Here is a 23,254-nt window from a genome sequence, read left to right as displayed (position 1 = left end):
ATAAGGCTTAGCTTTGTGCATTTGTAAACTAAATATTGGGCTTTATATTAGAGATTGATTATTACTTTTTGGATGGGCTTTACCTCTATTTCTTTCTCCTTCATCGCCCCTAAACCCTTATCAAATCAGAATCTGCACTTCTGTTCCCTTTGTTCTTCTTCAATTTCTGAAACCTTACTACGATTTAGCATCAAACAGTTTTTTCTTTTTCCTGGTGAGCAAGTTATTGCTTTTCATTTTCCTTTAAAACTTAATCTTTATCTTCTCTTTGTTTCTCACATGAAGCTAAGGGTCGAAGCATTCTTTTCTCTTTTTTTTCCCATTTTGGTTGTAAAATATGTTCTCATTGCTATTATTTTCGAATAAATTATTGTTTTTATAAATATTTTGACACTTCCCGTTATGGGTATTATTTATTTTGCCTATTTTTGGTCATTTAATATATGGTGATTGGTGGTGCTTCAGTGCTCTAATTTAGACTGTTATGTTTATTGTTTTGCTTGTTGCAACTTTTATTAATTTCCCATGCTCTGTAACCGAGTTATTTATCTTTTTAATTTTAATCTTAGAATCATTTTTATGCCTACTTATCCAGGTTAGCTGACGCTTAAATTATTGTCTTAGGCTTATGTTATAATGTTGTTGTAGTATTTTAATTTTGTCATGTTGTATTGCAATGGTTGAAACTTTGTTCAAATTGGTTTACACTTTTTGGGTAATGCTACTCTTTGATCTTAACTCAAGCTAAGCCATTGTTTCTGTTGTTCTTTTTGGAGTTGTTGACTTTGTTGATGAAAAGGACACGAGAAACCATATAAAGTTCTATCCCCCCCCCCAAAAAAAAAATATTAATCTTATATAGCATCAATACTTATAATTTATTCTCAATTGCTGAATCTATGTTACACATTCAGCCTAAACCTGTTGGCAGACTTTCACTGGAAACAGAATGGGACGCAATTCGTCCAACCAGTCTGAGTCTCCTGTTAGGAGGCGAGTGTCTCCTCATCGGAGGAGTCTATCTTATAAAGAGAGATCACCTGGAAGACATAAAAGTTCACATAAAGGAAACTCTCCTATTAGAGAAAAGTCTCCTTCTCGGCACAGGAGGTCTTACGGGGATCATTCTTTGGAAAGAGAGAAACATTCTGGCCATACGAAGTCTCCAAAACATCCGAGTTCACGCACTCCTTCCCCCAGGAAAAAGAGTTTGAGAAGAGCACATGATGAAAAGGATGTTGAGAAAGTGAAAGAGAGGGACTATGAGAGAAATCATAGTAGGGGTAGTGAGAAGAGTACTTATAAGGATAGAGCTTCAGTGAAGGAAAGAACCTCTGAGAGGGAAAGGGGCTCGGAGAGAGAAATGGGGAGTGACAGGAATGATAGACAGTTGGGACGAGATGATATGGATAACAAGTCTGGAGAGCAAGACATGAGCGGTCGGTTTCTCCATCTGATCGCCGCCACAGGAGCAGGCATAGATCTCGCTCACCTGCTTTAAATTCAAGATCTCGGGATGAGGTGTCTGCTTATATCCACTTTCTTTCTCGTTCAGTTTATTCTTTGTTTACAATTCTATTTTCCATCACGTGGAGCTTCATTTTCACATTCTCATGCTAACAAACACAAAAAAAACATACGACGATATGTGTTTTCAGTTATAATATGTTTGCTGTTTCTCTTCCTCTTGAGTTGATGTATAGTGATTTATTGTAAAAATTTGACATTTCAGGTGACTAATTCAAGAGATTCTGACCACAGGTAAGCTTCTTCTTGAGATTAAGCCTCTTCTTTTAACCTTTAGCCAGGATTTTCGTAGCATATAAAGATTCTATTATTAACATGTGTGATTTATGTCCCTTTTGATGCCCTCTTTGACTCCTTCCTTTATTTTTTTTTACATATTTTTTTCTTTTCTTTTTTGTCTTCGTATTATTTTCTTCTTATTCTTCTTCTTTTTTGTAAGGGGAGGGTGGTTGTTAATGAGTTACCAAATCTAAAAGTTTATTTTATTATTATATGAGAGCTTTTTTAATAAAAAAATTTAATGTCCACTCTGTCCTGATTTTTATATATATATTTTTATCTATTAGTTCCTTTGTTTTCTATATGATGAAAGTTGCCACACGATTCACTATCTTCTTCCTTTAGGTTTTTGGGTAAACTATGTTGTTCAATCTACTTGCTTTTTCAGGTTTCTAGTTTATTATTATGGTTATGCTTGTTATTCCAATCCTTCTTTTTTCTTAAAGTATCCTTTGTTCAGAATCCGTGTGTGGGAAATTTTGGAAAGAGTTGAACATACCCATTTCGGACACACATCCCTACCCTTTTCCAAATTCCAACACATCTTAATACCTGTATCTGACACACACCTAAGTACGAGTAACGTGCTTTTTGCTTCATTCTTTTAAGTTCTAAAATAGTAACAATAGATTTCATTGTGTTCGTAAGCAGGGATGACGAAGATGATTCTGTCGCTAAGATGAAGGCAGCGGAGGAAGCCTTGGAAGCAAAACAAAAGGTAACAAATTACTTGGCTGCTAGCTTTCTTTTATTTGTCATGTTTTATAACTTTGTGACGAATTGTTCCTTAATTAGTTAGGTACCCTGTGGTTCTATCGTATTTATACTGCATGATAGCACCACTCTTATTTTTGGTGTTTAATTTATCCCTTCTTTACTCTTTTTTGTAACTTGCAGCAAAGACCTACATTTGAGCTATCAGGAAAGCTTTCAGCAGAAACCAACAGAGTTAGAGGTGTGACTCTGCTATTCAATGAACCCCCTGATGCTCGAAAACCTGATATAAGATGGCGCCTCTATGTTTTCAAAGCTGGCGAAGTACTCAATGGTCAGTCCAAGAGAGTTTCCTTCCTTTTTCATGTGTTCTCTTACTATGATTTTTTTTATTCTCCAGTTTCGCCTTTCTTATCACACTGAGTTTTTTCAAGCTTTTACCTTCGAAAAATATTTGTCTAGTAATCATCAGAACTATGTAGAATTGATACAAAATTAATGAGTTTCATTTATTATCTTAACTCCATCTATGTGATGGACGTGAGCCGTACTTCAGAGCTGGACCTTTTGGTTTTAAATTTCGTCTACATGTTAAGATCACACATCATTGTAGAAGTCGAGAAAAACTTTTACATGTTAAGGGATCTATTTTTTATGTTGCTTTTTCATTAGAACCTGGAGATTAGAATTTATTCTCATTATATTTGCAATTCGTTTAGGTTAAAAAGTTGACGACCATTCAAGAAAGCATGGAACTTATCCCCCCTGATTTTGGATCGTTTTCTAATTCATCTTGTTAGCAGAGCCCCTTTATATACATCGCCAAAGCTGCTACCTTTTTGGGAGGGAAAGGCGAGTAGCAGATGTACCCACAGACCATCCATCCTGCAGCAAGCAGCATGCTGTCATTCAATTCCGGTATATTTACTCTTAGCAATTCTACTCTCGGCATTTGTTCTGTACATTGTTTAACTAAACGTTTCTTCTTTATCAGGCAAGTAGAGAAAGATCAACCTGAAGGTACATCTCTCAAGCAAGTAAGGTACGGTTATGCTGATTTAGAATTTAACTTCTGTTGCTATGATTAATTGTGATGAATTCTTGTCATATTTTATTTTGCTTTTGCCTCGTAGGCCTTATATAATGGACCTTGGAAGCACCAATAAAACTTTCATTAATGTGAGCAGTTCATCTAAAAATCTTTATTAATTGCATCGAAAATTGATTGGATTCCTATCATTCATCTAAACTTTCTTTTTGCATTTGCAGGACAATCCAATCAAACCCCAACGTTATTATGAACTTTTTGAGAAAGACACCATTAAATTTGGTAACAGTAGGTAGGGCACTCGACAGTATTATGTGGTTACTTTTTATTTGCATAATAGGAGTGAAAGTAATATAGAACAACACGTAGAAGACAGTACGCATGCATACATGTGGAGAGGATTTAGTAACAGTTCCACAAAGCTACTATGATATTGGTTGATAAAAGGCTTTCCTGTTTTGGTCATTCTACAGTAGTCACACTGCATTTTGTTGCTGCTATTGATGTTTTGTCATCGTTATGTTTATCTGCGAGGAAGTTATCAATTCATCGATGTTGCTTTAGCTACTGCTCTAATCTTAACAAAGTCTATGCTGAAAAAGCCTCCCATCATGTCCATAGGAGAAATTAGTTCTAATCTTTTTGGTTATGATGAAATAATTTGATTGTCATCTTGATTTGGTCGCTGAATACTCGCCACTGGCTTAGTTGGGAAATTGTGTATACTTGAAAATCTTTGTTGTTGTGCATTGCTATTGGTAGCCTTTTAAATAATTTGTTTTGGTTTTTGCAGCCGAGAGTATGTTCTACTGCACGAGAACTGCAACCAGTGAGACATACACGTACAATTAGACAACCACCACTATGATGCAAGTCTGTCTCCTCAGCATATCCTAGAGGCGAGATTATATTTGTTACCATCCTTATCACAAGACACAAAGAACGACATCGATGTATTCGGTTTTTCCGCATATGAAAATGAAGAGATTTCTTGTAGAACTAGATGGTTTGGTCGAATCTAGTTCAAACTCGTGTATGCCAATGTTCTTTTCAAAGTAGCCATTGTTGTTTGTATTTCTTTTCATGGTACATGATCTTTTGTCAAGGCCTTCTATTGAAAATGAAATTTAAGATTATTGGTATCCAAATATATCCAAGGAGCATTGAAATTCATTTTTAACTGTGTTTCCAAGAGACTCCGAATTGGCCAGTGCTTGTACTCATTTGAAACTAATAATAATGTTCCATGTTTGAAGCATCGAATATCATCCAATTTTGAAGTCAGCGTGTGAACTGTTACAATGAGAAAACTGGGAAAAGTAAAGCAATGAAAACAGAAAGAACCTAACAATCAAAGACCAAGTCTAGTGATTGTGGGGTCAATTTACTGCTATGATTGAACAGACTTTTCTATCCCTTGTTCTTGTTTTCTAAATATCACTGGAAAAAGAAACCGGCTATCTCGACCCCACTTTTCATCTTTTTAGTAATTGTGTCTAATATCTACACTCACATCCGAGTCCAAATAACCCAGGCTTCTAGAAGTCAATAATCGGCTCCCCAATGTTTAAGTTTCTCTCAATCGTGCATGGCAAGTTAACGAGTTTCGCCATGATGAATTTGAAGATCTTGTTGACATTTATATTATGAGTAGCACTTGAGAAGAAAAGGGTTGCATTCATTGCCTTGGCATATGCTCTTGCCTGTTCCATCAAAAGTTCAAATTCAAGATGATTAAAAAAAATCTTAGAAGAAACATCAAACTGTTAATTACTATGTGAAGTTAGTTTCTTTGTCCAAAGTAATTAACTTTCAATTTGACATCCTTTAATCAAGTTGGTCCCTTGTGTTTCAATCTTTCTGCATTGATCGAGATTGAAAACGAAATGACATTCATCTTATTCCAACATATCACTTCTAATTATATGCACGATTATCTTTTGATTCAAGAGTGAAATTAGATACATATATGTTGAAAGTAGAGGAATTCTTTATTATTTTCAATATATTAAAACAGGTTACACGTTCCCTATATATAGATGCTGAAACACCTAATTTCTAGGGATATATACAACTTACCTAGAATAGGGTCAAATCTATCTAAAACGGAAAAAAATAAACAAGAAATAAATATATACAGATATGGGATTTCCATGTAAACTTCCTCAGCTAAGTCCCCATTTAGAAAGGCATTCTTGACATCTAGTTGGTGAAGGGGCCAATCAAGATTTGCAGCTAGAGATAGGAGAACCCGAACTGTGTTTAACTTGGCTACTGGGGCAAATGTTTCCTCATAGTCGATTCCATACGATTGAGTGAATCCCTTTGCCACTAGCCATGCCTTGAAACGATTAACACTTCCATCTTCATTGTACTTGATTTAGAATATCCATTTGCATCCTATTGCCCTTTTTCCCGATGGTAATTCTGATATTTCCCAGGTGCCATTCTTTTCAAGTGCATTTATTTCTTCATGCACATTAGCTTTCCATTCGGGAGATCTAAGAGCTTCTTGTATGTTATTTGGGACCTGAGTGATGTCGAGGTTGGCAACAAACGACTTGAATTTTGGTGACAGGCCTTCATATGATATAAAGGTATATATAGGATGTTTTGTGCAAGTTCTAACCCCCTTCCTCACGGCAATAGGATAGTCACTGTCATCACCAGTTAGTTCACTCTGTGAGGATTCAGGATTAGGATTACCTGAAGGATCTTCACAAGATCTTGGACTAGGATCAGATTCTTGGTTTTGCTGTAGAGGTGCTGGTGATTCCATCTCCTTTTGGTTCTTCCTCCTCCGTGAATAGGTAATCAACTCATTATTAGTTGTTGATTTACTAGTGTCCAGATTTTGGTAGGAATAATCTAGGGAGAGATGTTTAGAATTTGGTGATAGGTGAGATTGGTCAGGATTTAGAGAGAGCTGAACTGATTCATCAATATCCCAAATTTGATATTCCTGGGTAAAATTGGTCTCCCTTGAATATCAGATTTGGGGTAATAGGGCTGGTGCTCAAAAAAGGTAACATCCATGGAGTGGTACTACTGTTTAGTGTCCGATGAGTAGCACTTATACCCCTTTTGAGTTGGAGAGTACCCAAGGAAGATACACTTAAGTGCTTTAGGATCAAGTTTATCCCTTTTATGTTGATGGACATGAACAGAGCTGAAAACCCGAAAACCTTGAAGGGAATAGTGGAGATGAGACATGTATTTGGGAAAAACTGAAGTAAGGTTTGACAAGGACTTTGAAAGTTGAGAATCCTAGATGGCATCAGGTTTATGAGGTATGCCGCAGTGAGAATAGCTTCACCCCATAAATGTTTCGGTACATGAGTAGAAAACATAAGAGATCTTGCAACATCTAGAAGGTGCCGATTTTTCCTTTCATCAATTCCATTTTGCTGAGGGGTATTGACACATGAGCTTTGATGAATGATGCCATGACTCAAGAGATAATCATTGAGTATGAATTTGAAGTATTCTTTGGCATTGTCAGTTTTCAGAATTTGGATTTTGGCTTGGAATTGAGTTTGTATCATGGTGTTGAAGTTTTTGAAAATCTGACATGCTTCTGATTTTTCTTTCATGAGAAAGACCCATGTAAGTCGAGTGTGATCATCAATAAATGTAATGAACCAACGGGAACCAGTCACATTTTTTATTTTAGATAGCCCCCAAACATCACTGTGAATCATTGAAAAAGGATGGGATTCTTTGTAAGATTGGTTGAGATAAGAATTACGGACATGTTTAGAGAATTGACAAATTTCACACTTGAACTCATTTGGATTTTTATTATGAAATAGAGAAGGAAACAGTTTCTCAAGATACAATAAATTCGGATGTCCTAATCTATAGTGCCATAACATGATTACACTATCATTATTAGAATAACTGACAGAAAAAGTAGGATTACCAGACACTAGACAATCGGACTGATAAGTTGTGCCTTGAGGAGGATTTGTAACCTCGAGAAGATAGAGTCCCGAGCACATTTTAGCACTGCCAATCGTCTTCCCCGAGTCCAAGACCTGAAATTCACGCATGGTTGAACCAAATTTAGTCATACAATTCAGGTCTCGAGTAAGTTTACTAATGGACAGTAAATTGCAATTCAAATTTGGCACAAGAAGGACTGATTCAAGTGTAATATTCTCTGATACTTTAATAGAACCTGTACCAACCACTTTTGAGAGTGAACCATCGGCTATTCTGACTGTTAAGTGTTTATCACATGGACTGTAAGTAGAAAATAGGTCCTCATTTCCAGTCATATGGTCTGAAGCTCCAGAATCTATAATCCATGGATTTGACTTCTCTTTTTTAACATTGAGAGCGCTTAAAAAATTACTTTTTTGGGCTAAGGACCCAGTTCCAACCACAGTGGAGGTTTAGGCAGGCAAAGACTGGTTGAACAGCTTCTGTAGAACCTCTAATTGTTCCTTGCTGAATAGAGTAGGTTCAGGTGAAGGTTTGTCATCCATTAAGACAAAATTGCCTCGCCCCTCTTTGTCGTTGGCATACCGGGAAGACTTCCAATCTGTAGGCTTACCATGAATTTTCCAGCAAGTGTCCCTGGTGTGACCAGGTCGGCGGCAGTGATCACACCAAGGGCATCCTTTCTTTGGTTTAGTGTCATTGGTGTTGTAGGAGTTCCCTCTAACAGTAAGGGATGAGCTCTCAAGACTTGTCATTGGTTCTTGAGAGCCCATCATGATTTTCTTTCGACTCTCCTCTCTCCGGACTTCAGAAAAAGCCTCTCGGATATTAAGTAGAGGTTTAGATCCCAATATTCTTCCTCTTACTTCATCTAGATTTTTATTTAATCCAATCAGAAACTTATATATTCTCTTCCGTTCAATGATCTGTCTATACCTGATTCCATCATCTAGGCAGCTCCAATTGTGCTCCTCGAACAAGTCCAGCTGTTGCCAATAGCGGTTGAGTGTATTGAAGTACTGGGTTACTGTTAAATCTCCTTGACGAAAGTCATGGAGAACACTCTCCACTTCAAACAACTCAGATGTATTCTCATTGTTGGAATACGTCTCCTTTGCAGCCTCCCATATTTCCCTTGCTGTTTTGTAGAGTAGGAAGTTCTCTCCGATTTCATTTATCATGGAATTGATGAGCCATGACATGACCATATTGTCATAACCATTTTTTTGTAAAATAATTAAATATTATTTTTAAAACGATTATGACTTTTATTTTGAAAAATTGAGTATTTTGGATTAATTTGGATTAAATTGAATAGAGTCGCCATAGACCTTTGGGTTAGGTAGGTCGAATACCTAAAAACGTCTTTTTAAAAGAAATTTAAGAAAAATCATTTTTTAAGACAAAAATGGTCTACATTTACCAGAAATCAAATTTAACGGGTTCGGGAGTCGGTTACGTGTGGGGAAGGGTAAGCACCCCCACAGCGCCCAAAAATGGTACTGTGTCGCGTACACATTGTCGTAAATGATGGAAATGATAAATCGAATATAAAATTAACCTATGATCCATTTTTGAGATTTATTTAATTTGCCTCGAATTATTTAAAGAAAATCCTTTAACTCAATCAGAAATCTTGAAATTTGCAATCCTCTGTCGGGAAAGCTATTTCAACCATTTCTCATTCGTAAAAGAATATTCTACCATTGATTATGTTAAAAATACAAATCGAATATAACTAAAAACAATGTTTACATACGAATAAATTGATTAACTGAAAACGTGAATTGAATACAAATTAAAAATTTTGAAATTTACATTCACATAAAATAAAGTAAATTGTCATTTAAAATAACACACATTGCATCGTTTGGATAAATTAATTAGTAAAATATACTCGACTTGTTGCAAGTTCCTATGTCGTTAAAATGCCGTATCGGATCGTACCACTTCGACCAAGTGGTACTTTCTACGCCCATTCTACGCATACGTGTTCTTGAAAATATAATCGAATATTTCTTACATAGATAAAGATATAATGAAAATAAATGTAATTGGAAATACAAAATAAAATATTTACATTAAATGAAATTGAAAACATTATTTACATAATCCAAATAATTAAGTAATGAGTAAAATACACATCCATACATAGATGTCTAAAAATAAATTAGTAAATATTACAAACCAAAATAAATATAAAACATTTAAGAGGCTAAAATAATATAAACAGAAACTTAGGAGGCTAAACAGCAAAAAACAGAAAGTTAATGGACCAAAAATAGCACTAACCGAAATTTAAAGGACTAAATATAAAAATAAAAATAATTTAGAGCCCATATCACAAACATTAAACAGTCAAATACTAGAAGTGAAAATAACCCAAAAGTAAAGCTTATGACTAAATTGAAATTTCACAGAATCATGGAGGATCAAAAAGTAATTAAATAAAATGTCAGACAGTGACCAAAATAGAACATTTGCAAGTATGATGGCTGAATTCAAACATCCACAAAATATCACAACACAAGAACTTAGGACTAGAATGAAACTATTACAAACATAATGTCTAAAAGTCAAATATTCACAAAAATGACATAACATACATTAATAGGACTAAAATAAAATATTTAAAAATGGGATGGCCAGATTCGAATATCAAAGAAACATACATGAAATATTAAATCAGTGGCTAAGATGTAACATTTATAAATATTGAACCCAGAACCAAATATACACAAAAATGATATAACCTAGGATAGTGACTAAAATATGAAAATGAAAAGATAAAGGCTCAAATTGAAATAATGTAAACTTCATTCCATGGCTAAATAACACGGTTACAAAGCATCAGGGACCAAAAGAGTAGTTATCCCGTAACTCAAAAAATCAGATGATATTGGGGGCAAAACGACTGCGTTTCAGATGGGAATTAAAAGCCCCATACACGGGCTAAACCTCTCATCTCCCTCATTTTCCTCTTTCAGAAACAAAAAAGAAGAGATATAGTTGAGAAATCTCTCAACTTCTCTCGCCGGAGACGAGGGCTCTGGCCGCCACCGACGGAGTCCACGGCGGAACTCACGGCGGCCGAGAGAGAGAAGCCTCCAAAAGACTCCTCTCTTAGCTCTCAACCCAAATCTAAAGTCCCCTACCCCAAAATCCAAACAGAAAACCCTAGATTTAGGATCTACCTCACGGAAAACCGAGACTCCAACGACCCCTTTGGACTTCCGATGGTTCCTCCGATCAAGGTATGGGTTCCCCTCTCTCTGTTTTTTCGTGTTTTTGTTTGAATGGGATGGATGATTTTTCTCTTGGTTTCTTTCTTTTCTTTCCTCTGTTTTTTTTCCTTTTACCGAATGCCTCCTCTTTTTTTTTGTTATCACCCTTGAATACCCCCTCTTGTCTGGTTGCATGCTTGATTTATTAGGGGTTTTGAATGAAATCATGAAGCCTACGGGGTATGGGGATTGTTTCTCTGATTTGGTACGATTGAATCCCGAAAAAATCGGGATTTAGAATGATATTTTAATGGGTTTTAGATTTGATATATTTTTTTGACTGATTTGGGCACTGGGGATGACGTTCAGTTACTGTTTGGAAGCTGGATGACAACGGCGGTGGCTTGGGATCGTCGGCGGCACTCACTCGGCTGAGAGGCTGGAACGTCAAGCGGCGGCTGGAGCTGGAAGGCCAAACGGCTGAGCTGAATATTTTAGGGTTTCAAACCCTAAGCTCTGCGTGATCTGGACCGTTGGATGAGTCCAGATCCAACGGCCAGAAACGAGGCGGCTGGAACATTTAGGGTTTGAAACCCTAATCTGTTTTAGGGTTTGAAACCCTAATCTGATTTAGGGTTTGAAACCCTAATATGATGGGTTGATTGTTGGGCTCCGGGATTGGGCCTTTGTAATCTGAATTGGGCTTCTAAGCCTGCAAAAGTGTAATATTTGATATTAATAATATAATAATAATAATAAATAATAATAATATAAAATAACGATAAAAAACCCGGACAAAAACGGGTGTCTACAGCTGCCCCTCTTTGCACATTCTTGTGTTAACAAGAATAGGGCAAAGATAATAAGACAACACGTTTTTGTCTGGTTCTCTTCCATTTATACATAGAAATTGGATAATATTGGTTGTTGGGGACGACACTGCTCATACGTGATGAAGAGTTTGGGTCGTCTAAAGGTGACACGGCTCCTACGTGATGAAGAGTTCTTGGCCATCTAAAGGTGATAACACGGTTCCTACGTGACGAGGACGGCTGTTTATCTATGGTTGACACGGCTCCTACGTGATGAGGAGATCTGGTCTGGGGATGACACGGCTCATACGTGATGAAGAGTTCTGGCCATCTAAAGGTGATAACATGGTTCCTACGTGATGAGGACGGCTGGTTATCTATGGTTGACACGGCTCCTACGTGATGAAGAGATCTGGTCGGGGAATGACACGGCTCATACGTGATGAAGAGTTCTGGCCATCTAAAGGTGATAACACGGTTCCTACATGACGAGGACGGCTGGTTATCTCTAGGATAATGGTTTCAAAGGAGACCAACTCAAAGGTGTGTTTCAATAGAAACAAACTCAAAGATTGGATTTTGATAAAAATTGTCTCAAGGGAGACGAAATTCGTTTCAAGAGAAACGATCTCAAAGATATTTGCTTTATTTCAAATAAACTCAAAGATAAGTTTTTCCAAAGCAACTGTCTCGAAAGAGACAAAATTCGTTTCAAAGGAAACAACCCAAAGACGGCGTTTAAAGGGAATTGTCTCAACCGAGACAAAATTTGTTTTTTTTAAGGGAAACGTTCTCAAAGATCGGTGTTTCATGAGAAATTGGCTCAAATAAGACAAAATTCATTTCAAGAGAAACGATCTCAAAGATGTTTATTTTGTTTCAAGGGAAACAGATTCAAAGATGGTAAATTTTGTTTCCAAAGAAATAAACTCAAAGATTTTTCTCAAAGACTGTCTCGAGAGACACAATTTTGTTTCAAAGGAAACAAACTCAAAGATTTTTTTCAAAAGAAACAATCTCAAAGATTTTTTTCACAAAATTGTCTCAAGAGAGACAAAACTTTGTTTCAAAGTAAAATAGACTCAAAGATTTTTTTCAAAAGAAATTGTCTTTAAGAGATAAAATTTTGTTTCAAAAGAAACAGACTCAAATGATGGATCTCATCTTAAGTGAGACCAAATTTGTTTCAAATGAAACAATCTCAAAAGTTAGTTTTTAATTAGAAACTGTCTCAAGAGAGACAACATTTGTTTTTAAAGAAATAGACTCAAAGATGATTTTGTTAAGAGAAACAAACTCAAAGATTTTCAAAATGAACATATTCAAAGATTTGCTTCAAAAGAAACGGTCTCAAGAGATACAAAATTCATTTTAAGAGAAACAGATTCAAAGATTTTTGTTTCAAAAGAAATTATCTTAAGAGAGACAAAATTTTGTTTCAAAAGAAACAGACTCAAAGATTTTTGTTTCAAAAGAAACTATCTTAAGAGAGAAAAAATTTTGTTTCCAAAGAAACAAACTCAAAGATTTTTCAAAAGAAACGACTCAAAGATATTTATTCAAAAGGAACAAACTCCAAGATTTTTATTCAAAAGGAACAAACTCAAAGATTTTTTCAAGAGAAACTGTCTCAAGAGACAAAAATCGTTTTAAAAGATCCAAATATTGTCGATTTTGTTTATATGGAAATAATCTCAAGGGTGTTTTCAAAAGTGTTTATTTTGTTTCAAATGAAACAATTTCATGATTTGTTAAAAGGGAAAACTGTCTCGTGCGAGACAAATCAGCTTTGAAAATCTCAAGTGATATTAATTTTGCTTTAAGTACAACAACCTTGAAATTTGTATTATGAGAGAAAATGATGTCTCAAGCGAGATGAAATTTGCTTTAAGATATAGTCTCAAATGAGAAAAAAAAATTTTTTTAGAGCAATTGTCTCAAGCGAGACAAAGTTTGTTTTCGAGAAATGATCTCAAGTGAGATCAACTTTGTTTAATGTGAAACAAATCCGAAATTTGGATCTCAAAGGGAAAAGGTCTCAAGCGAAACAAAATTTGTTTTGAAAGAAGCAACAATCTAAGGTGAGATTAATTTTGTTTTTAGTGAATCAAATTCAAAATTTGTATCTCAAAGGAAAAATGTCTCAAGCGAGACGCAATTTGTTTTAAGAGAATTTGTCTTAAGTGATACAAACTTTGTTTTTAAAGAAATTGTCTCAAGCAAAACAAAATTTGAGAAAACGATCTCAAGTGAGATCAACTTTGTTTAATGTGAAACAAATTCGAAATTTGGATCTCAAAGGGAAAAGGTCTCAAGCGAAACAAATTTGTTTTGAAAGAAGCAACAATCTAAGGTGAGATTAATTTTGTTTTTAGTGAATCAAATTCAAAATTTGTATCTCAAAGGAAAAATGTCTCAAGCGAGACGCAATTTGTTTTAAGAGAATTTGTCTTAAGTGATACAAACTTTGTTTTTAAAGAAATTGTCTCAAGCAAAACAAAATTTGAGAAAACGATCTCAAGTGAGATCAACTTTGTTTAATGTGAAACAAATTCGAAATTTGGATCTCAAAGGGAAAAGGTCTCAAGCGAAACAAAATTTGTTTTGAAAGAAGCAACAATCTAAGGTGAGATTAATTTTGTTTTTAGTGAATCAAATTCAAAATTTGTATCTCAAAGGAAAAATGTCTCAAGCGAGACGCAATTTGTTTTAAGAGAATTTGTCTTAAGTGATACAAACTTTGTTTTTAAAGAAATTGTCTCAAGCAAAACAAAATTTGAGAAAACGATCTCAAGTGAGATCAACTTTGTTTAATGTGAAACAAATTCGAAATTTGTATCTCAATGAAAAATGTCTCCAGTAAGGCGGAATTTGTTTTTCAAGAAATTGTCTCAAACGAGACAAAATTTGTTTTTAGAAAGCTGTCTCGATCGAGACAAAATTTGCTTTGAAAGAAATTGTCTCAAAGATGAGACAAAAATTTGTTTTAAAATTCTCAAAATTTGTGGAAAACTATCTCCAGTGAGACAAAAATTTTGTTTTGAAATAGATACGATCTCAAATGAGATCAACTTTGTTTAATGTGAAACAAATTCAAAATTTGGATCTCAAAGGAAAAAATGTCTCAAATGAGACGAAATTTGTTTTGAAATAAATTGTCTCAAGCGAGACAAAATTTATTTTTTAGAAAAATCTCAAAGTTTGTGGAAAAATGTCTCAAGGGACAAAAATTTGTTTTGAAATAGATACGATCTCAAATGAGATCAACTTTGTTTAATGTGAAACAAATTCAAAATTTGGATCTCAAAGGAAAAATGTCTCAAGGGACTGAATTTTACTTTAATAAAAAAAACCTCAAAGATGATAGATAGTCTTCTTGTTCCTGTATGTTGAGGAAATGTCTTGATTGTTGACTTCAAGAAGTCAAATCATTGCTTCTTCAAGTTAGGGATTTCTGGTTATTTCTGAGCTTTGATTTCCTGAGAGATCAAAATGATGTATTTTTGACTGACTATCTTGGATGTTATGATGGATGTCAAGATGAAATTTATTTGATTTTTTTTATTGAATTTGTCCTCCAGCGAGGAGAAAAATGTCTTTAATACACATGATGGTAAATGTTTGATGCAAATTTATGTATCATGTATGTATGTGTATGTATGTTTTCTCAATCTGGAAGGAGAATTGTTGCGAGAGCAGTCTTCACTCTATCATTGATTCAATTTGTCTGTATTTCCACCAATGTGTACTCTTACAAACCTTAACCTGAGACCATTGTTTATTCCATCAAATTTTGTCCAAAAATTAGCTTTCTCTTGCCCCAGCTTCGATATTGAGCTTCAGATAGATATTTTTTGAATTCCAAGATACGCCTCCAGAGAGATTATCTTGTTTGAAAATGTTTTTCTTCTTCTTTTATTTTCAAAAGTCTGAAAATATCAATAGTTTTGAAAAATGTTTAATCAAAAGTTTTGAAAATATTGCTCTTTTCAAGGTTTCACAATTGACAAATCATAAAACAAGAGTTCATTGGATATCAAAGAATTAATTACTCTTTTAATCCTTCAATAAGTTATAGCTATTTGACAAGTGTCAAGATCAATGTTATCTTTGAGATGGTTAAGTAAGGAATGATAAAAAAGTCTCAAGGGGTTATTTTTGGTCAAAAGTAGTGTTCTTATTTATTCTTTTGTTCACTGATCTGATGGAGTAGCTTCTGTACTCAGCTATTGGAAGTGTGCTCTGACTCCCAACTCTCATGTTCTCATTCATGTTGTGTGATGCCTCATCAAGGGATTTGAGCAATCGTCTCCTATGTCATAATCTTCATACTCGAGCCGCCCTTTCAGGTTTTCAACTCGAATCCTCCTTTGGTTTCAAGACGTTACTCAGAATTTTACGTCTTGAACCCCCTTTGTTATTTTTCTCTATCATGCATTAAAGATTTTTAGAAAATCTTTATAAGTAAAATATTAATCCTGATAGGCGGGATGAATATGAGGATAGTCTCTTCCGCTTAGAAATCCATGTATGATTAGAAGGGACTTGTAAGGCACGTAATGTAGGTCATGGTTCAGGGTTATGAAAGAAATGGATAAAAGGCCCAAACATGTGTTTTAAGGGTATTTGAACCAAGGATCAATTAACCCTGATGCCTTCAATCTTGTCTTGCTCCATTTGAATATGCTCGTATGAGTCCTTTGTCTTCTCTTGATGTTCTATGATCTTCTGGTGAACTAATTCTGGATCAATCTCATAGTTTGAAAGTTGATGTGCCATTTGAGTCGAGAGACTCTTTGTATGTGCTCTTTGTCCACTTTCTCTTCTTTTTCTTTTCACTTTGTTTCTTTCTCTTTGCTTTTCTTTGATTTTTGCTTTGATTTTTCTCTTTGCTCTGTGTTTTTTTTTTTTTTTGGTTTGATCTTTGCACTCTGCGTCTGGTTCACCTTTCGGTATCTCATTTGGATCAATTTTCTTCACTCAGATTTCCCTCACATTGCCCCCCAGTGTGGAGGGTGATCCTTGGTTAGGGTTGAATCGAAAGAAAATATCATTCAGGCTCAAAGGGGACACAAGGGATATATTTTCTCCTTTTGTAAAGGGATAAAGAAAGAAAGCCGTTCATCATCTCATACACAGAAGTCCTTGCAGAAGAGGTATCCCTAGGGGGATAGATTTTCAGGATTTAATTTTATTTAAATGAAAATAGTAATTAATGCATGATAGAATTATTTTGAATGAATTCTATTTTTTTCTTCGCTTCTTGCTCTCAACATGTCTCAATTGCTCATGCTCGTCTTCAGAAAATTGATGCGAGATGCCTCACACTGTGTCTTCTTTGTAGGAAGGTTTATGTTCAATTGAACATCTTGTACTCAATGTCTGTAGGTTTTATTGGTAGAAAATGTTGGTTTTACGTCTAAGAAGACGATGATGACTTTATTGGCTCAAAGAAAGGTACGGGTATGACTTTTGTGTCTTAAAAAATAAATACAGTGTTTCAAGGTGGAAAGAATATTTCAAGGTCTCAAAGAGAGGGAATGTTTCAAGGTCGAAAAGAATATTTCAAGGTCTCAAAGAGATAGAATGTCAAAAATTGGTTATTTGGTAGTGACCAGGAATTATTTCGGGTAAAAAAAAAATCGAGAGATTTTATTTTGGGTTTTAGACAGGATAAAAAAAAGGGTCTAATCTTGCCATATGTCAAAAATCTATAATTCTTGAAGAATTAAAAGAATATGTAATTCATTCGATATTCAAAAAACTAAAGATTAAAATTTGTTCAATTATTTAACCTTAGAAGGTAGCATCATTTCAGTCATCAAAGCTTAAAATATTTAAGCAAATATCGAAGAAAGAACAAAAACGAGTTCAAACAAAACAATCTCTATGGATGCAAGTGGTTGATGCAATGACTTCTCTGGCTTAGTATTAGGATACCCCTGAATAAATCATATTATGGATTTGTGCTTTAGTGTCTTGCAGTTCTCGGTGGTATGCCCCGAGATCCCAATGTGATAGCTGCATATGGCATTAATATCATGGCCTTCAGGATATGGGTCAGTTCTTGGTTTGGACTGAACTGGAATCACCAGGTTGTTCTCAATTAGTACTGGGAGCAATTCCTCATATGTCATTGGGATTGGATCGATGCGACAGAATGCCTTATGAGGTTTGGTCCCCAGATTAGCTAGATAAGATCCTTCAATGTTAATATCATCTCTTTCCTCATTGTCGGAATGACTAGTGCCTCCTATCTGGCCATTCTTGACTGCTCTTTCGATCATTTCTCCACACATGACAATGTCAGAGAAACTCTTAGTGGCAACCCCTATCATGTAGTCGATATATGGAGACTTCAATATATCGATGAATAGAGTGATGAACTCTCTTTCAGTCATTGGTGGACGCACTTGAGATGCGACATCCCTTCATCGTTGAGCATATTGTCGGAAACTCTCATAATTCTTCATCTTCATATTCTGAAGCATTGTTCGATCGGGGCCATATCAATCATGTGCTTGTATTGGCCCAGAAAAGCACTAGCCAAATCCCTCCAGGAGCGGACTTGAGAATGACTCAGTTGGTGGTACCACCTTGAAGCGGGTCCAATCAAACTGTCTTGAAAGCAGTGGATCAACATCGGATCATTGTTAGTGTATACAGTCATCCTTTGGATAAACATCGTGAGATGTGAATTAAGGCAACTGGTTCCACTATACTTTTTAAACTCAGGCATCTTGAATTTGGGCGGAAGCACCAGGTCAGGAACTAGTACTAGTTCTGTTGCATCCATCCCGTTGTGAGAGTTTTGTCCTCTCATTCCATGGAATGTCTCTCTGCACCACTGTTTCAAATTATATGGGATCTCGTTCTTGGCTCTTCTCGTCGCTAGGTGACTAGAAATCCTGTTGGGCGAGATAATTGGTTGCGAACTAGCCTGTGCTTTCACACATTTAACTGTTTCACGGGTTAATGAAATCTTTTCTTTGCCTTTTTCTTGGTTGAGCTCAGCCATCTTTGCTACCATTTGGTCAACTAGGTCTCTTTGGTTTTGCAAGATACGATCCACGGTGGTCTTTTGCATCTGCTCCATTTTAACCTCCCACTCAACTTGCATCTTTTGCAAACTCTCGTTCAGCTCTTTCTTTAATTCCTCAAATTTTGCATCCATTCTCAGTACTATGTGAATGCAATTGCACAGTTAGAAGTGCTTCCTCAAAGTTTCCAGCAAGGTATGATTAATGCATGTAAACATGCTTAAATGAATGTTATGCAAAATGCAACGATGCAAATGCAAATGCAGAAATGTGGATCCCAACAATGAATATTTTAGAACAATTTTCACCAGAAATAAAAGTTTTCACATTACAAGACAGTCCACTTTACAGACATGCATTCGCTTAGATGCTGAGTCTGAAATAGATCGCTGCTTCGTCTCAGATCTTCGTCCTTGAAAATAATGCCCCTCAATGATCTGTAATCTGACACCATTAATGCCCCGGCGGTGCTGAAGTCAGTGCGTCGCTCCTTGATGGATAGCGATGAAATAATTGTAGATGAGAATCTACTGTTGGATTACTCTTCGGATCAATGGATTATCATATCAGTCTCGAATGATGCACGATCTTCGAGCTCACTGCTTCGTCTCGGATCTTTGTACTTGGAACCGATGCCCCTCTATGCTCTGTAAACTAACTCCATTAATACCTCGGCTATGCTGAAGTTTGTGCTTCACTCCCTGATGGTTAACGATGGAATAATTGTGGATGAGAATCTACTGCTGGATTACTCCTTAGATCAGTGGATTATCATATCAGTCTCGAATGATGCACGATCTTCGAGAAAATCTCATTCTTGTACTCTGGACTTCTTTTTAGCCCTCGATGCATGTCTGTGTATGCGATCGCTTGATTGAAAACTTTTATCTCTTATTGTGAAAATTTTCTCTCGAATATCCCCTTACGGATCAACACTTTTGCATTATGATGATGCAATGCAAGCAATGCAAGTGACAAAATGACACAAACAAAAGAGAAGAAATAAGTTAGTATACACAAACAAAAGAGAAAAATAAGTTAGTACATGTAAAATAATTGATACAAATAAAAATGTAATTCAGAGATGGATATAACACCTACCCCGTCATGATATCTGCCCAAACATGCTTTCAATTAATAACAATCCTACCCGGACATGCTATCTACCCAAAATGATCTATTTTCAAGAAATTGGTCCTAACCGCATGGTATCTAGTTCGCATGCTTTTATTCAAAAAGAAAACAAATTCTACGAAATTAAAACAAAAGATAAGGGTTTAGAAACACTCCTCCTTTGTGTACACCTAGTTTGGGTACCTACTGACGGACAGAGGTTCGATATAACTATACCTAGGGTGATCGTTCGACGGTTCACTATATGCTTGGTTTCGGATCTAACGAAAAAAAAGACTCGAATTGTCCCTGATGTCGGTGCCCCCTTGGGCTGCCAGACCCTCGATCCTCACCCATTACAGGTTTCAAACGGAACGAGTTCAATTCGAGGGGATTCACTGTCTTATACCCGTACGAGGAATAAATCCCTACGAAGGTATAAGGTATGTATCCCATGGGTTATTTGCTAAAACTCATACGAAGAATAAATTCTTACGAGAGTAAAGCATTCACCCCAACTAATTTGGATCGAAGCTCGTGTCTAGAGCTTATGTTATGCCAATGCGAGTGATGTGTGTGAGGAGGAACATACCTACCTTTGACCCAAAATGAAAAGAAAAAAACTCGACAAAAACTTGGACAGAGCTGAAAGCAAAAAGATAAAATGTTAGTATGATAATTAAAAATGAAGCAATAAAAACTTCAATAAATGGATCATAAATTAACTAAAGACTCGAACTCATAATTTCGACCATAACGACAATGTGTAAGCGACATACAGCTTGACTCTCTAAAAAAAGTCCCCAGCAGAGTCGCCAAGCTGTCATAACCATTTTTTTGTAAAATAATTAAATATTATTTTTAAAACGATTATGACTTTTATTTTGAAAAATTGAGTATTTTGGATTAATTTGGATTAAATTGAATAGAGTCGCCATAGACCTTTGGGTTAGGTAGGTCGAATACCTAAAAACGTCTTTTTAAAAGAAATTTAAGAAAAATCATTTTTTAAGACAAAAATGGTCTACATTACCAGAAATCAAATTTAACGGGTTCGGGAGTCGGTTACGTGTGGGGAAGGGTAAGCACCCCCACAGCGCCCAAAAATGGTACTGTGTCGCGTACACATTGTCGTAAATGATGGAAATGATAAATCGAATATAAAATTAACCTATGATCCATTTTTTGAGATTTATTTAATTTGCCTCGAATTATTTAAAGAAAATCCTTTAACTCAATCAGAAATCTTGAAATTTGCAATCCTCTGTCGGGAAAGCTATTTCAACCATTTCTCATTCGTAAAAGAATATTCTACCATTGATTATGTTAAAAATACAAATCGAATATAACTAAAAACAATGTTTACATACATAAATTGATTAACTGAAAACGTGAATTGAATACAAATTAAAAATTTTGAAATTTACATTCACATAAAATAAAGTAAATTGTCATTTAAAATAACACACATTGCATCGTTTGGATAAATTAATTAGTAAAATATACTCGACTTGTTGCAAGTTCCTATGTCGTTAAAATGCCGTATCGGATCGTACCACTTCGACCAAGTGGTACTTTCTACGCCCATTCTACGCATACGTGTTCTTGAAAATATAATCGAATATTTCTTACATAGATAAAGATATAATGAAAATAATGTAATTGGAAATACAAAATAAAATATTTACATTAATGAAATTGAAAACATTATTTACATAATCCAAATAATTAAGTAATGAGTAAAATACACATCCATACATAGATGTCTAAAAATAAATTAGTAAATATTACAAACCAAAATAAATATAAAACATTTAAGAGGCTAAAATAATATAAACAGAAACTTAGGAGGCTAAACAGCAAAAAACAGAAAGTTAATGGACCAAAATAGCACTAACCGAAATTTAAAGGACTAAATATAAAAACAAAAATAATTTAGAGCCCATATCACAAACATTAAACAGTCAAATACTAGAAGTGAAAATAACCCAAAAGTAAAGCTTATGACTAAATTGAAATTTCACAGAATCATGGAGGATCAAAAAGTAATTAAATAAAATGTCAGACAGTGACCAAATAGAACATTTGCAAGTATGATGGCTGAATTCAAACATCCACAAATATCACAACACAAGAACTTAGGACTAGAATGAAACTATTACAAACATAATGTCTAAAAGTCAAATATTCACAAAATGACATAACATACATTAATAGGACTAAAATAAAATATTTAAAAATGGGATGGCCAGATTCGAATATCAAAGAAACATACATGAAATATTAAATCAGTGGCTAAGATGTAACATTTATAAATATTGAACCCAGAACCAAATATACACAAAAATGATATAACCTAGGATAGTGACTAAAATATGAAAATGAAAAGATAAAGGCTCAAATTGAAATAATGTAAACTTCATTCCATGGCTAAATAACACGGTTACAAAGCATCAGGGACCAAAAGAGTAGTTATCCCGTAACTCAAAAAATCAGATGATATTGGGGGCAAAACGACTGCGTTTCAGATGGGGAATTAAAAGCCCCATACACGGGCTAAACCTCTCATCTCCCTCATTTTCCTCTTTCAGAAACAAAAAAAGAAGAGATATAGTTGAGAAATCTCTCAACTTCTCTCGCCGGAGACGAGGGCTCTGGCCGCCACCGACGGAGTCCACGGCGGAACTCACGGCGGCCGGAGAGAGAGAAGCCTCCAAAAGACTCCTCTCTTAGCTCTCAACCCAAATCTAAAGTCCCCTACCCCAAAATCCAAACAGAAAACCCTAGATTTAGGATCTACCTCACGGAAAACCGAGACTCCAACGACCCCTTTGGACTTCCGATGGTTCCTCCGATCAAGGTATGGGTTCCCCTCTCTCTGTTTTTTCGTGTTTTTGTTTGAATGGGATGGATGATTTTTCTCTTGGTTTCTTTCTTTTCTTTCCTCTGTTTTTTTTCCTTTTACCGAATGCCTCCTCTTTTTTTTGTTATCACCCTTGAATACCCCCTCTTGTCTGGTTGCATGCTTGATTTATTAGGGGTTTTGAATGAAATCATGAAGCCTACGGGGTATGGGGATTGTTTCTCTGATTTGGTACGATTGAATCCCGAAAAAATCGGGATTTAGAATGATATTTTAATGGGTTTTAGATTTGATATATTTTTTTGACTGATTTGGGCACTGGGGATGACGTTCAGTTACTGTTTGGAAGCTGGATGACAACGGCGGTGGCTTGGGATCGTCGGCGGCACTCACTCGGCTGAGAGGCTGGAACGTCAAGCGGCGGCTGGAGCTGGAAGGCCAAACGGCTGAGCTGAATATTTTAGGGTTTCAAACCCTAAGCTCTGCGTGATCTGGACCGTTGGATGAGTCCAGATCCAACGGCCAGAAACGAGGCGGCTGGAACATTTAGGGTTTGAAACCCTAATCTGTTTTAGGGTTTGAAACCCTAATCTGATTTAGGGTTTGAAACCCTAATATGATGGGTTGATTGTTGGGCTCCGGGATTGGGCCTTTGTAATCTGAATTGGGCTTCTAAGCCTGCAAAAGTG

At 35.6% G+C, this 23,254-nt stretch overlaps 1 protein-coding gene and 1 pseudogene across 1 annotated transcript in view; one reads left to right on the top strand and one right to left on the bottom strand.

Annotated features, from left to right (window-relative positions):
• Positions 1-104: 104 nt before the first annotated feature.
• LOC120122203 lies at positions 105-4,604 on the top strand (annotated as a pseudogene).
• Positions 4,605-5,106: 502 nt separating this feature from the next.
• LOC120120838 (septum-promoting GTP-binding protein 1-like) overlaps positions 5,107-23,254 on the bottom strand; it is a 32,353-nt gene continuing 14,205 nt past the window's right edge. Inside the window, exon 6 of the mRNA XM_039140370.1 lies at positions 5,107-5,271. Coding sequence (XP_038996301.1) covers positions 5,107-5,271 — 165 coding nt within the window. The remainder of the gene's footprint in view (positions 5,272-23,254) is intronic.

The sequence above is a fragment of the Hibiscus syriacus genome, unplaced genomic scaffold (assembly GCF_006381635.1).
Source record: "Hibiscus syriacus cultivar Baekdansim isolate YM2019G1 unplaced genomic scaffold, ASM638163v2 tig00001120_pilon, whole genome shotgun sequence".
Classification (NCBI taxonomy): domain Eukaryota; kingdom Viridiplantae; phylum Streptophyta; class Magnoliopsida; order Malvales; family Malvaceae; genus Hibiscus; species Hibiscus syriacus.
This window is presented reverse-complemented; position numbering and strand designations above follow the sequence as displayed.